A 12,835-nucleotide genomic window follows, 5' to 3' on the forward strand; every position below is an offset into this window, starting at 1 on the left:
ATCTAATTAAGTCTGATGTGTCAGGTGAAGAAGGTAAATTGGAGGCAACAAATGTGGGCAGCCTGTTCTTTTGCTGTTGATCTTAGCAACAGTAAACTGTGTATTGCACCACAGTCTTTTCAGGTTGCTTTTACAGCTATTTGATTCCTCTTAAAAGGTGTGTGATCCATGAAAATGGATTTTCTCCCATGATGAGCTGTGCTGCATCTGGATCTAGTTGTAGTAGCATAAAAAAAAAAGTTTGAATTACCTATTTTAGTGTGGAAAGATTGGTCAAGACATAACTTAATAACTGACTTCAGTGAGAGACCTGATACGTAGCAGTATGAATTGCCCAAAGGTCTAATGCTTGGTTTAGTAAAGAGCTATAAAATAGCTATACTGATAAGTTTTGTTTTTCTCACTTCTTTGAAAGATGTAAATCCTCCTATTTTAGTTCAAAAGCAATAGTAATATGAGAACTAGCTAATGGTATTTTATAATTCTGTGTTAATTTCTTTATAGTGTACTAACGTGCATCTTAAGGTCAAATGTGGAAAGATGTTTCAGTATCTGTCTCCCCTTCAAATCAAGGTGAGGGGAGTCAAGTATCTGAGTTCCAATAGCTGGTTTTACCAGTCAGTGACTGGGCATCTGGGATCTCCGTATGAACATGGATTCTGTTCTCCAGGTGTTAGTAGTCAAAATGAGTCACAACTAATTCTGAAGAACTATTTTGGCTAATAGGTATACATCATAATTTTTTTTTTCCTCATTGTCTCTGAAAACCTTATGTGAAAAAGGTGAAAACCTCAAGAGGAAAAAGTAGAGGCTTACTGGTTATGCTTGTAGCAAATATATTTCTCACTTGTGTCATACAGTTTCAATACCCAAATCACCTAGAACCTAGAAAACCAAGAAGCAAGAAAACATGAGAATTATGTTATTTATCTTCTATGTTTAGATGAGAAATTTTAATGCTTCTTACAGTGGCATGACTGGGTGCTGGACAGTGAAGAACAGCTTGAACATTAAAGGTCTCTCACGTAGGAAATAACTACCTCTCTCATGCTGTGGTTCAGACTAAATAAGGTTGAAAACTATAGCAGCATAAGACACTTGCAAAATTAGTTCTCTTGTGTCTTTGTTAGAGATGAGTACAGAAGCAGAACAGCAGCTTCTCCATGATGCTAGAAATGGAAACTCTGAAGAAGTTAAACAGCTTTTGGATACCATGGACAAAGGAGAAATAATCTTTAACATCAACTGTAAAGGTTAGTAGCCCTCTTCACGTGTCTGTAACCTCACTGTTGAAGCCACAGTTAGTGAAACTGTTACTGATAGGACAACCTTACTTTCTTTAAAGTGCTTAATAGACTAATAGAAAACACTTATGCAACTGCTTTTACCATGTGACTTTTAAGGTCATACTGTGTGGGGAAGAGATCATAAAAACAGAGTATCGGTAAATGTAGTGTACAGAGATCAGAGGAGTTCACTGAAGCTAGAAATGTCAACAAGGTAGAAGCAGTACCTCTTTCTGCCAACACCTAAGCTGATGCCAACATTGGAGCTTATAATATTAAGCAAAACAGACCAGGATGCAAGGGGTGTTTCAGGGATGTAAAGAGCCTCAAAGAAGGCTGCAGAGGAGATCAGGTACCTTATCTATGCTCTGCTAGATCTGATTTTTAAGCCATGGTTCACTATCAATTCATTATCAGCAGCTGCATCTCTTACTGCTTGCAAAGGAGGATTGGGACAAATTTATGTGGTTTTTTTTTTCTTTTAGATGTATACTAGATCACTTGGAAAGAGAAAGCAGAAATTGCTGGTCTGGCTCTTTGGCCAACTTTAAAATTCTGCATATGCATATCCAACAAATAGTTAAGGCTAAGCAACTTGCTTGATGAGCATTAAAACTTCAAACTGGGGCTGGATTAGCAAGCTTGTTAGCAGCAGCAGACTGTCCTATTTTTTACTCATTAAATAGCTTTATATTTCTCTTTACTTACACAAGTGTTTCTGCTTGCTTCAAGAAAGTGGATGTATATCCCACCTTTTCTACACAGGCTGGTGTTTCTTTGTTCAACATTCAGCTGTTAATTAGCACTGAGAAGATAGTGCTACAAAGTGTGTATGTGGGGTGGGAGGGGGGAATCATCCTTTCTGGCTCAGCCATGACAAAGGGAACACCTTGCCCTATAGGGCAGGGAAGGCTGTTATCCAAACAAGTTCTATCCCTTTCCCAACTTCAGTTCTTAATCATCAGTTTACTCATGCTGTTGTTTGACTACTCAGCCTTGTCTGTGTTTTCACAATAGTTAAAGTGCTCACCTCACAAAACAAGCTGTGCGTAAAACCAAACTCTTGATACTTCATCTTCAGGAAGCTAGTTCATAATTTAAAACTGAACTAGATGGAGCTAGAATCTTCCACCCTCACAAGTATGTCCTTTGCAAACATTCGTGACATCATCTGTAGTGCCTGTTGGAAGAAAAATCCAAAGATTCATACAACAGTGCACATAAGTAGATCACCGGAATATCCTCTGCTTGGAGTTTTCAGAGCTTCTCAGGTGTGTTCTTCTTAAACATAGTCTAAAGGCAAGAAAGCCTAATGAAATGGCATAATCTGCAGTCAAGTAGTAAATCAAGCAAATTGGTCTCAGGTTAGCATTCCTGATGAAAGTCGAGTGCTAGTATTGTGAAAGTCAGCAGATAGGTAGAAGAGACTCAGCTAATGAAGGGAAAGATAGACAGTGCTTAGCTGTTACTTTTCCAGTTTAGCAGTACATGACTGCCAGCCAGCTAATACACGCATGCTAACGGAAGATCTAGGAAACTAGAGGGAATGTGTTGGTGGTAGTTTAGATGAAACAAAGTAATTCTGAAGATGGAATCCCTACTGGATGAAATCTCTGCTCTTTAAACTCTGGTTCTTCTAAATGGGTTAATTTGTTAGACAAAGAAGTGTGACTGAAGTGCTCTCTGGAGGAACTGTTCTGGTAGTGTGAAACTTCAGAGTTAAATCTTTATTCTTGCACAGCTAGTCTTCAGAGACAACTGATCATTTCGATTACTCTGCTTCTGTAGAGTACCCCATTGGAAATCATCTAAGACAAACTCAGGCCAGCCAGCTTCTACAGTATAACTAACTCTGCCGTTAAGCCTCCTCGCTACCAAAAACTTTGTCTTGCTGCAAATCCTGATCTATTAGGTAATACCGGATAGTAATCGCATAACCACATGATAATTAACTAAAATGAAGGCTGTAGACTGTAACATTTTGCAACTTTCAATGTTTCTGCTCTTCCCTTCAGCCTCTTGTCTTTCTATGATTAACTTCTAGATAATGATAGGTGTCCCTAGAAAGGCAGGGTGTGGGGTATCTTCAGTGCTTGCAGCCGCTCCTTCAGAACTTGCATCTGACCTGGCAGTGACGGAATAAAGTACTTTTGGAGCAGGTGGAAGGCCATACTGGAGGTAGTGTAAACTTCCCCCTAAAGCACCCTGGGAGTCTTGAGTCTAAAAGATTTATGTGCCTGAATGTCAAAACTTACCTTCAGCATCTTGTACAGCATGTCTTCTCTTTGCAAGGGTAAACCCTTGCTGAGACTGCACATGAGATTCATAACCATGAACAGTGATTCCAACATCTCAATTACAGCAAAAATGAAGGAAGAGAAAACAAATCCAGGCTTGTCGTACTTGTTCTGTTGTGGTTGGTTTCTAGTTAATCAACACTTGCAGATAAACAAGACATGCTTGATGAAGATCAAGCCAAATGGAGTAAACTTCAATTTCCAGTTTTCTCAGATCACTGATCGCGGAAGAGGTATCTGCACTAAAATAATACCAAACCTGGGTTTCATCCAAAACAGTCATGCTATCAAAGGCCCTGTCTTCATTGGCTTATTTTCCTCAAATACAAGAACCTTGAATATCTAGACCTTGCAAAGTGAGAAAACTGTAAAATAAGGTGAGTGATCAATAGCGAATGTATAATGCCAAAATATATATTTGAGTGACTGCACAGCAGCCTGACAGACCACAACCCAAAGATGACCGTCTGGTTCTTGTTCATTCTCTTAACTGAATGATTTGAGATTTACAGCTAAGTGGCATCAAAGCAAGAATTGGGGGGAAAGGGGGATTGTCGAGTTTCTGTTGTGTTGGTCTATTTTCCTATCTCCTTCTTGTCTATGTTCTCATTCTCCCCAGTGCACTGATGTCCTGGTAGAAAACATAGGATGTGGTGAAGTGCAGACACTTGTGGTGACTTGAAGAGAAGTAACATATACCTCAAGAGCTTGAAGTAACTGCTCAGCTGATATCAGAAGCACAAACATTCAGAGCAGGTGCAGAGCAAAGGCCTCTGGCACTTTATTGAATAAAAACTTCTTATCTCGACAAATTTCTGATTTTTTTCATAACTGAATTCCTTGGCAGCAGCACTGTCTTGTCATCTCTGTAATTAATGCCTGTCTTGGGCTAATTGTATGAATTCAGCACAACTTTGGCCCCTTTTGCGTTCTTTGAAAGAACTTTTCATTTGTCATTTTGAGGCTGGGAAGGCTCAAATCAGGACCAGTGTTCAAGCCTTCTTACAAACAGCTTGCATACTTTGGAACTTTCAGAGGGGTGGTGTCAGTTTAGCAGAGACCTTGGCATATATACAACCCCCTGTTTTACTCCTTGGCTAAGAAGCATGGCAGGAAAGATGCAGCAATACATGTGATCCCTAAAAATGACTTGTTCATATACCTAGTAAACTAAAGGAGTGGCTTCAGTCAGTCAAAGTTCACTAGAAAGTGTGTATCATAATCAGTTTTAAAAAAAAAAAAAGAGAGAGATTTGTGATGCCTGTTTTGGTATTGAGTGGTATGATGTTCAATGGAAACTTAAAGTTGAGCTTACATCATTTAGATCTTAGTGTTACTTACTGGTCAAAATGCAAGGATTTCTGCTCTGCTAGACTGATACGGATGATCTCCATTGGTGTGCTATTCAGTATAGTCCCGGAGTTAGTGGTCCACGTGGTATGTATCTTCTGTGGTACTTCGGCCCATCAGTCACATAGGGCAGGAACTCTGTAGGCAAGACTGGGATGAGAGGAAGGTATTGAATCTGGGGTTGGAACAAGAGAAGGAGTTGAAGAAAGAGAACCAAATAACAAAACAAATAGCCATTAGTAGGCAGAAATGTTAGCTGGAAACAATTACAAGGAATGAGGAAGTATTTCAGCTGTGAACCCTATTCTAATGTTAATTTTTAAAATGAAAGTAAAAAGAGAATGATGAACTTGTAAGACCAGTAGTTCTCTTTATCACTTGTGCTGATGGCTTGTCTCCTCAGGACAAACTCTTATGGTGTGCATGTTTCCAAATTCAATGCTTGAGGAGAAAACTTGATGGTGACTGTAACTTAATACATTTTAATGCCTCATGTCCCCTTTGGTTTCATAGCTTTTGGGTAGCACTCAGAATGCTGTGGGCTTGTTGCATAGTAAGCACAAAGCTTGAATCAGCTTTGTTTGATACAGTGGAGTGTTGCAGCAAGGGAAAGCTAACATGAACTGCCAGCTTAGTAGTAATCTCCAATGGTTTTATATCCTGCTTTTAAAAGAAGTGATTGTAGGACAATTCTTGAATTTCAGTCATAGAGCCAGTCCTCTAGGAAATGCTTTAAAAGCTCGTTAAAGCATAACTGTTGTTATCCTTTAGATTGCCACTTCTGTGCCTGCTTTCTTCTACATTTGTCTTGTCTCAAAGTTTTTAAAATCATGAAACTTTCTTAGTAAGGCTTTCTGTATTTAAAAAATGAATCCAAGCACAAGGCTACAAAACCCCCCGAACTTTGGTTCATACCAACTGTTTTATTCCGAATCTCTGTTCTGAAGATGCTTTGTCCTAGCTCTCATTTGCATGCAAGAAATAAAACCAGGTAAGCCAAACTTTTTTGATTCACTTAAGAGAAATATGTGTATTTGCACTCTGCGTGCACTTTGCACACTGAATGAAAGTAACTGAAGCTTGTTGTTAGTGTCAAAGCACAAGATATTACATGAATACAAAAGTTTTAACTGCCATCAAACAGCATGGCTTTCTTCTTCCAGAAAGATTTCGTAGATTCGAATCTGTAATTTGCTCAGACTATGGCCTGATCTAGTGATTCAGATTAAATGAATTGTAATGATGCTTCCTGGCCTCTGTGCTCCAAAAAGCAAAAGCCAAAAAATACACCAAACCCTCTCTATGTTACTATGGAGAATGATCATCCATGCCACCCCTCAAGCACATGACTCTTGTTGTATTATGTTACCAAAACTTAATTTGCCTGATTCTGTTTTGTATCTTCTAGGCAGAAGTAAATCTAATTTGGGTTGGACACCTCTTCACCTTGCATGCTACTTTGGACATGCTGTTGTGGTAGAGGATTTGCTGAAGGTATCTCTCTACTTGCCTCTCTGTATAAGGCAGAAGATTCTTCTGCTAGAATCACTTAGTATTTACTCAGTTTTTTGTGATGGAAGAAAGGCTTATTTGTAGAGACAGAGCCACTCTTACAGTTTATCTGTGTGTAACACAGATAACTAAGCTGACTGTTAAAACTAGGGAGTGGAATAGCTGTGATATTAAGAAGGTCATTCGCAGTTACAAGGACTCATGATAAGGACACTGGAAGTTGCTGAGATGTTGCAGTAGTATACTGCTGTCACTTTGAACAGTGTTTACAGCTACCAGTAGCGAGCTAACTTTCTCATGAAGCATGTGTGTGTTTGTCTATGTAACCATCTGAATGTCGGAATGAAAAACATTTTACAGTATATAGCTGTGCACTTGTGAAAGCTTCAGTCCTTTTCATGCTCAGTGGATATCTGCATATAATAAGCCAGCAACAGGTAGTAGTAATGCAAATACTTCAAGAGTCTGGTCTAGTTTACTGTAGTACTTATAAGTATATAATTCAGACAGTTTCACTGATTTTGTTATAGGAAAGGCTAAAGTGTTTCACATGCAAAAAAATCCGGGCTAGTTGTATGGTACAGTTGTACAAAGAAGTATGTGCAGAATTCTGGGCTAAGTAACCTGTGTTTATTTTTTTTCCCAGGGACAGACTAACATGGTTTGACTCATTGTTTCTTTCTGACTTCTTAGAAATGTTGAACTCTTAACCTCTGTGGTCAAAGCTGACCCATTTGTATCTTCATAACAACCACTGCAGTACATTTTGAGTTATCTCTGGCTGAGGTCTTTTCTTACCCCCAGTCCTCAGGGTAACTTCAGCCAACCTCAACTGTGTCATTTGGACACGATATTCCTGTCTGAAAGCTTTTGCTGTAGATAGCAGGAACACTTTAAACAGGCTCAAATGCAAAGGTAGCTAATCTAAACTTGAAATCCATTTGAAATAAAGACTACCAACTGTAACTGTGACTCTAAAGCAGGAAATAAAGCTGAGATTTCTTTGGAAAATTCTTCTCTAGCCTATGCACCTGCTCAGTAGATGATGCTGTTCTCAATCCAAGAGGGCTACTTAATGCAAAAGGTAAAGTTTTGTCACTTAATGCATTTATCAGCCCTTCCAGAGTTGAAAGAGAATATACAAATTTAAGTGCTCTTTCTTCATTGCCTGTAGGGCTTTTGAAAGGGTATTAGTTAAAGAATAAAGGTTAATAATAAAGGAGGCCACACATCTCTGGAAGCTGGCGTATAAAAGTCTCTGTATACTTGGGCCAAGATTTAATGTTCAAAGAGCAAGTCAGGTATGATCAGAAACAGGGCTCTGCAATTATAAGAACCAGAGTCGGAGCCCGTCAGTTAACTTTAGGCCAGCAGCAGTGGTCTGGTTAAACTACATGATTGAGGCCCATATGTGATAAAGCTAAATATGTCCTGACCTCTTCTGACCTTTTGAGACACTAGGTAAAGCAGTGTAGAAGAGACTTAAAGAAAGGTAAGGTTTCTTGTTCTACTGGAACAGTGTCTATACAGTGCCAAGCACTATTCATTTCAGAGAAAGGGAATGGGATGGGGAAAGTGTAAAACAAGAGGACGGGAGAGTTGAGACAAAGATGCTAGAAAAGAAAGGGTTAACTTTCAGGTAGTGCAATCTTAATGTTGACATTGACGTTTTCTCTTTGGGTGAAAAAGTAACAGTAGGCATTTAGAGAGAAAAAAGCTTGTTGAATCTGAGGAGGCTATGCTACCTTGTGTTGTACATCTGTAATAATAATGTATGTTTGCATGTTATCCAGTACTGTTACAGTTCTTCTAGTAATTAAAAAAAAAAAATCTGTTAAACTTGTCTTCTGTATACCTTCTTCTCAGAAATGAAAGACACTCCTGGAAAAAATAAGGGAGGCTTTTCCCTTTTGAAGCTATTTATTCTGGCTTTGAATCTTGCATATGTACTTTATCTTGGTTTCCATTGTGGCTGTGTTACAGTTCTAGTCTGATATGCCATAAGGCCTTTCATGACAGTGGCCTGCCCTCCCCCCATTAGAGCGAGCAGCTATGCAGATCTTGTTGGAAGGACATTCAGATGTCTTTTGCTGTTTAGGCTGGTGCAGATGTGAATGTGCTGAATGACATGGGGGACACTCCGCTCCATCGTGCAGCTTTCACAGGGCGGAAGGTAATGTATGTTGCCTTTTTTTTAAGCCTCTCTCATAGGATTATTAAGGAGACTCTAGCATAAGATCTCTACAAAAAGTTGTTTATACAGTGTCTCCCAGAAAATGACTTACTCTGTTTTGGTACAGTGTGTTCAAAAGAACTAGGCACATCGGACTTTTTTGCACAGCTGCTGCAACTGTGTCCTAAACAAAAACATGGTACAAATATCTTCTTTTTGAGGACAGGAGAAAACTGGTCCATCCTCTTCCTTGCTATACTCTGTCATATCTTTTTAGCTTTTTGTTGGTGAGAATGTTGCTAGCAGTGAGAGAAAGAAATCATAGTAGTTGTCTTCCACTGAAGTACCATGTGCTACTTGTGCAACTGAGTAACTGATGCTGCTTCTGTTCTCACAGAAGATCTGCTCTGTGCCAGAGGTAAAACACCTAAACACGGCACTATCTCCAGCTGCAGGTGCTAATTATGATGTGGAAACCAGTGTAAAGATCTGTCATCTACTGCTAAAGTACAATAAATTAGTCTGCATTTGTGCTTGTATCTGTTTGACGCAGTACAAGGAGTTGAAATTTTTCCTCCTTAACTAAATGCATATCTACATAGAGAACAGCCAGCATTGTTTGAGTTTTGGCTTCTGGAGGGGAAGCAAGGGGGGAAAAATAGGCCACACCAGTCTATTTGGTGTCTGGAAGTGCTGTTTCTTTCTAGAAAGCTGGAACCAAAGAGCTTTTTATAGGCCTGTAATGCGAGACTAGTTTGCTTGTTCCCCACTTCCTACTGTCATTTCCAAACTAATACTGCCTCTGTGGGTAACCACTCGGCCCTTCTGAAAGGGTGACTTCTTTAGTCACAAGATTACCCTTATCAAAAGTGCTGAACATACTTTTTTTTAATCTGTGAAATTCAGCATTAGCATCAGGCACAAAGATATGCTTTTAAATCAGACTGGGCTGCTTCAGCTGTAACTTGTTTCCTGTTGATTCCCTCAGCCTGACTAACATGAAAGAGGAGGTTGCAGTCAGTCCCTCAACTGAGTCCCTCAATCTCTCTAAAACATCCCTTCCTGCTCTCATAACTCAGCTGTGGTGAGAAGCTGTTCCCCAGCTAATGTTACAGGCTGTCAAAAGCTGGAAAGCCCAATTCTGGCTTTGCCATAACTGAGATAGATTAAAAAACGCTTCTCAACTTGTTTTCCAGGAGGTGGTGATGTTACTCTTGCAATGTAATGCTGATACTTCTATTGTTAATGGGAGTGGACAGACTGCAAAAGAAGTTACTCACGATAAAGAGATAAGGAATATGTTGGAAGGTAACTTTCATAGGTCATAGACTGTTTCTAAACATTTGTACTTTCTGAAGCTGTTCTTTCCTTACAAGTTACTGAAGCTCACTTGAATTTTCTCTTTAGATTTGGTCACTTTTTAAAAAAGCCATATTTTTTTTTCCTGCAATATTGGTAGTTTTTCCACAATATAGCTGCAATTTACTTGGAGAAATAAGTATTATAAATACCTACAGCATTATTCAAAAAAATATTCCAATCCTGTTGGTGTGTTACATGCTACAGTTCTGAATGGTAAATGGCAGTCAAAGCCTTAGCTCACTAGAATGAAGAAAAACTAGTCAAGAATAAGTGGCTTTATGCCAACAAGATTGTTAAAGAGCAAAATCCTGAACACTTTATAAAGGTGACCCAGTGTTGGATCAAGTTTAGGACTTGCTGTTGCAGTCTTAGAGAGTATTTAAAAAAAAAAAAATCCTTCACATCACTTCCTCTGCCATCTTGCAGGTGGTAAAAGTGAGGGAGATGGTGCCCCGACTACTTACACAGAACTGACTGGTTTTAAGGTTGGAGAGTTCAAGAGCTCTGTTGCCTCCTGGTATTATTAATAATGCACTGCCCCTAAATACTGCTGAAGTGTCATGTCCAATACAGAGACTATATGCAGAAGTTGATCTCTCTTCCAGTTCTACATGCAAGTGCACAGAAGTCCTTTCTAGACACTGATCTGCTGAATTGTTAGAGAAAAAACAGAATTTCTGTGGGATGGTAGAAAGAATAGATGAGAAAAGCTGAGAAGAGTGCAGAGGAGATCTGATGGGGTGGGAAAGAAAGCATATATTTTACCTGGTTTCCCTTTTTCTTAGGGGGTAGGGTTGGGGGTGGTAGTATAAAATACATACTCAAAACTTTTCGAATATTACTTGTTTTTGAACATCAAATTTTGTCTCTGACACTGACTTTTCTGGAAAAATACTCTGCTTAGATGGTATCAGTACATGTCCCAGATAAATGATACTATTCTCTAGGCTTATTTTGGTACAGTTTCTTAAGTGTGCTGCTTCAGACATAAGTGTGACTTTACTGATATGACTGTTAAAATCTTTCTTTAAAAGCAGTGGAAAGGACACAAGAAAGGAAACTGGAAGAAGAGCTCTTAGGAGCAGCAAGAGAGGGAGAAACTGGGAAACTGACTGCCTTGGTAAGAATTCAAGTGCTTGTGCTACCTTTATGTCCAACACTTAAAGCCATAAAACTAATATCACAGCATGTTCTTAGGGCTTGCATTTCAGAGTGCTGTGAATTCATAATAAGGTGCACAGCACTACTGTTCTATTGGTAAGATGAAGAAACTTCAAGTGTTTACCAATATCCTTGTTATCTAGTAAAAGCAATGGTTTTCTGCCTCTTTCAGGTTAGTTTAGAAAACTAAACTCTTCAGTTAGTTGCAAGTTCCAGTATAATTAAGTTAGATATATTGACATAAGTTTATTAAGTTTTTGTAGATGCATTAAATGTCATAAGTGTTTAAGCTTTCACCCCAGTATGGACTATTTTCAATCTTGAAAATAAACCTGTGTCACTAGCATCCATTGCAGCTGAAGTAACTGTAGTTTGTAACAGTCATTTGCACAGCATAATTCCACACTGAACAAGACTTAAACTGTACATGCACACACACTCTCTCATATTAATTCAAACTGAATGATACCATTGTATAGTAAGGCTGTAAGAGAAGCAGGGTCTGAATGCTTGAACTGAAGATTTTGAGAACCCTGAAGAGTTTCTTTGGAAGTAAGAGGGCAATACAGGACTTTTTCCACAAGGTTAGCACCTTTAATATTACCTTTTAAGACACCAAAACAGTCTGAAATCTTTTATTTCTAATGGAAAATTCTCAAATGTGAGATTTGTATGTTTAGAATTCTGGCATTCCCTACTTCTTTGCTTCGAAGCCACAGTTCTGTTTCTGTTATCTGCTCCTCCATGAAGTTTGTCCCTTCTGGGCTGAAGAGCCCTTGTCTGTCTAACTACTTCTTGCACGGAAATGTTTCTTAAATCTTTAGTCATCTTTGTTATTCTTATCTTTACTTTGGTACTATCCTCTCTTGAAATAGAGAGAGAGAACCAGTACTGCACAGAGTAGCTAAGATGTGGAAGAATTATGCATTAATGCATTGGCATAATTGTAATAATTGTAACTAATGCACTGGTATAACTGATCTGTTTCTGATTCTGGTAATTCTTACCCCATTGCATTTGACGTTGCATGCCTGTGGACTAAGCCTTAAACTGATCTGAAAAAGGTAACTCCTAATATTCATAAATTTATCATTAAAGAACTTGGTGCTTTCTCTCATGTGATATGTAACCATGTAGGCACATGTATCTCTTCCTGTAAGCTGTTTTCATTTGTAATTGATTTTTTTTTATGTTAGTATCATTGAGCTGTGTGTATGTGAGCACAGCTATATGTTGACCTCTAAAACTTTTTAAAGTACTTACACTTTTTCACAGAATCACAGAATCGCTGAGGTTGGAAGGGACCTCTGGAGATCATCTAGTCCAACCCCCCTGCTCAAGCAGGGTCACCTAGAGCACATTGCACAGGATTGCATCCAGGCGGGTTTTGAATATCTCCAGAGAAGGAGACTCCACAACCTCTCTGGGCAACCTGTTCCAGTGCTCTGTCACCCTCACAGTGAAAAAGTTTTTCCTCATGTTCAGATGGAAGTGTCTGTGTTTCAGTTTGTGCCCGTTGCCTCGCATCCTGTCGCTGGGCACCACTGAAAAGAGTCTGGCTCCATCCTCTCGACACCCTCCCTTCAGATACTTGTACACATTGATAAGATCTCCTCTCAGCCTTCTCTTCTCCAAGCTAAACAGGCCCAGCTCTCTGTCTTTCCTCATAAGAGAGATGCTCCAGTCCCCTAATC

At 39.1% G+C, this 12,835-nt stretch overlaps 1 protein-coding gene across 4 annotated transcripts in view; it reads left to right on the forward strand.

Moving 5' to 3' along the window:
• Positions 1-12,835, forward strand: part of OSBPL1A (oxysterol binding protein like 1A) — an 82,355-nt gene that overhangs the window by 4,144 nt on the left and 65,376 nt on the right. For 3 of the 4 annotated variants that reach the window (XM_067290624.1, XM_067290626.1, XM_067290623.1), the window contains 5 exons: positions 1,131-1,253; positions 6,342-6,427; positions 8,544-8,618; positions 9,815-9,926; positions 11,015-11,100. In XM_067290624.1, the coding sequence (XP_067146725.1) occupies positions 1,133-1,253; positions 6,342-6,427; positions 8,544-8,618; positions 9,815-9,926; positions 11,015-11,100 (480 nt within the window). In that variant the 5' untranslated portion in view covers positions 1,131-1,132. Of the gene's footprint in view, positions 1-515; positions 574-1,130; positions 1,254-6,341; positions 6,428-8,543; positions 8,619-9,814; positions 9,927-11,014; positions 11,101-12,835 lie in introns of those variants that run through there. The other variant, XM_013943185.2, reaches the window with a different exon arrangement.

Source organism: Apteryx mantelli, chromosome 2 (genome assembly GCF_036417845.1).
Source record: "Apteryx mantelli isolate bAptMan1 chromosome 2, bAptMan1.hap1, whole genome shotgun sequence".
Taxonomy (NCBI): domain Eukaryota; kingdom Metazoa; phylum Chordata; class Aves; order Apterygiformes; family Apterygidae; genus Apteryx; species Apteryx mantelli.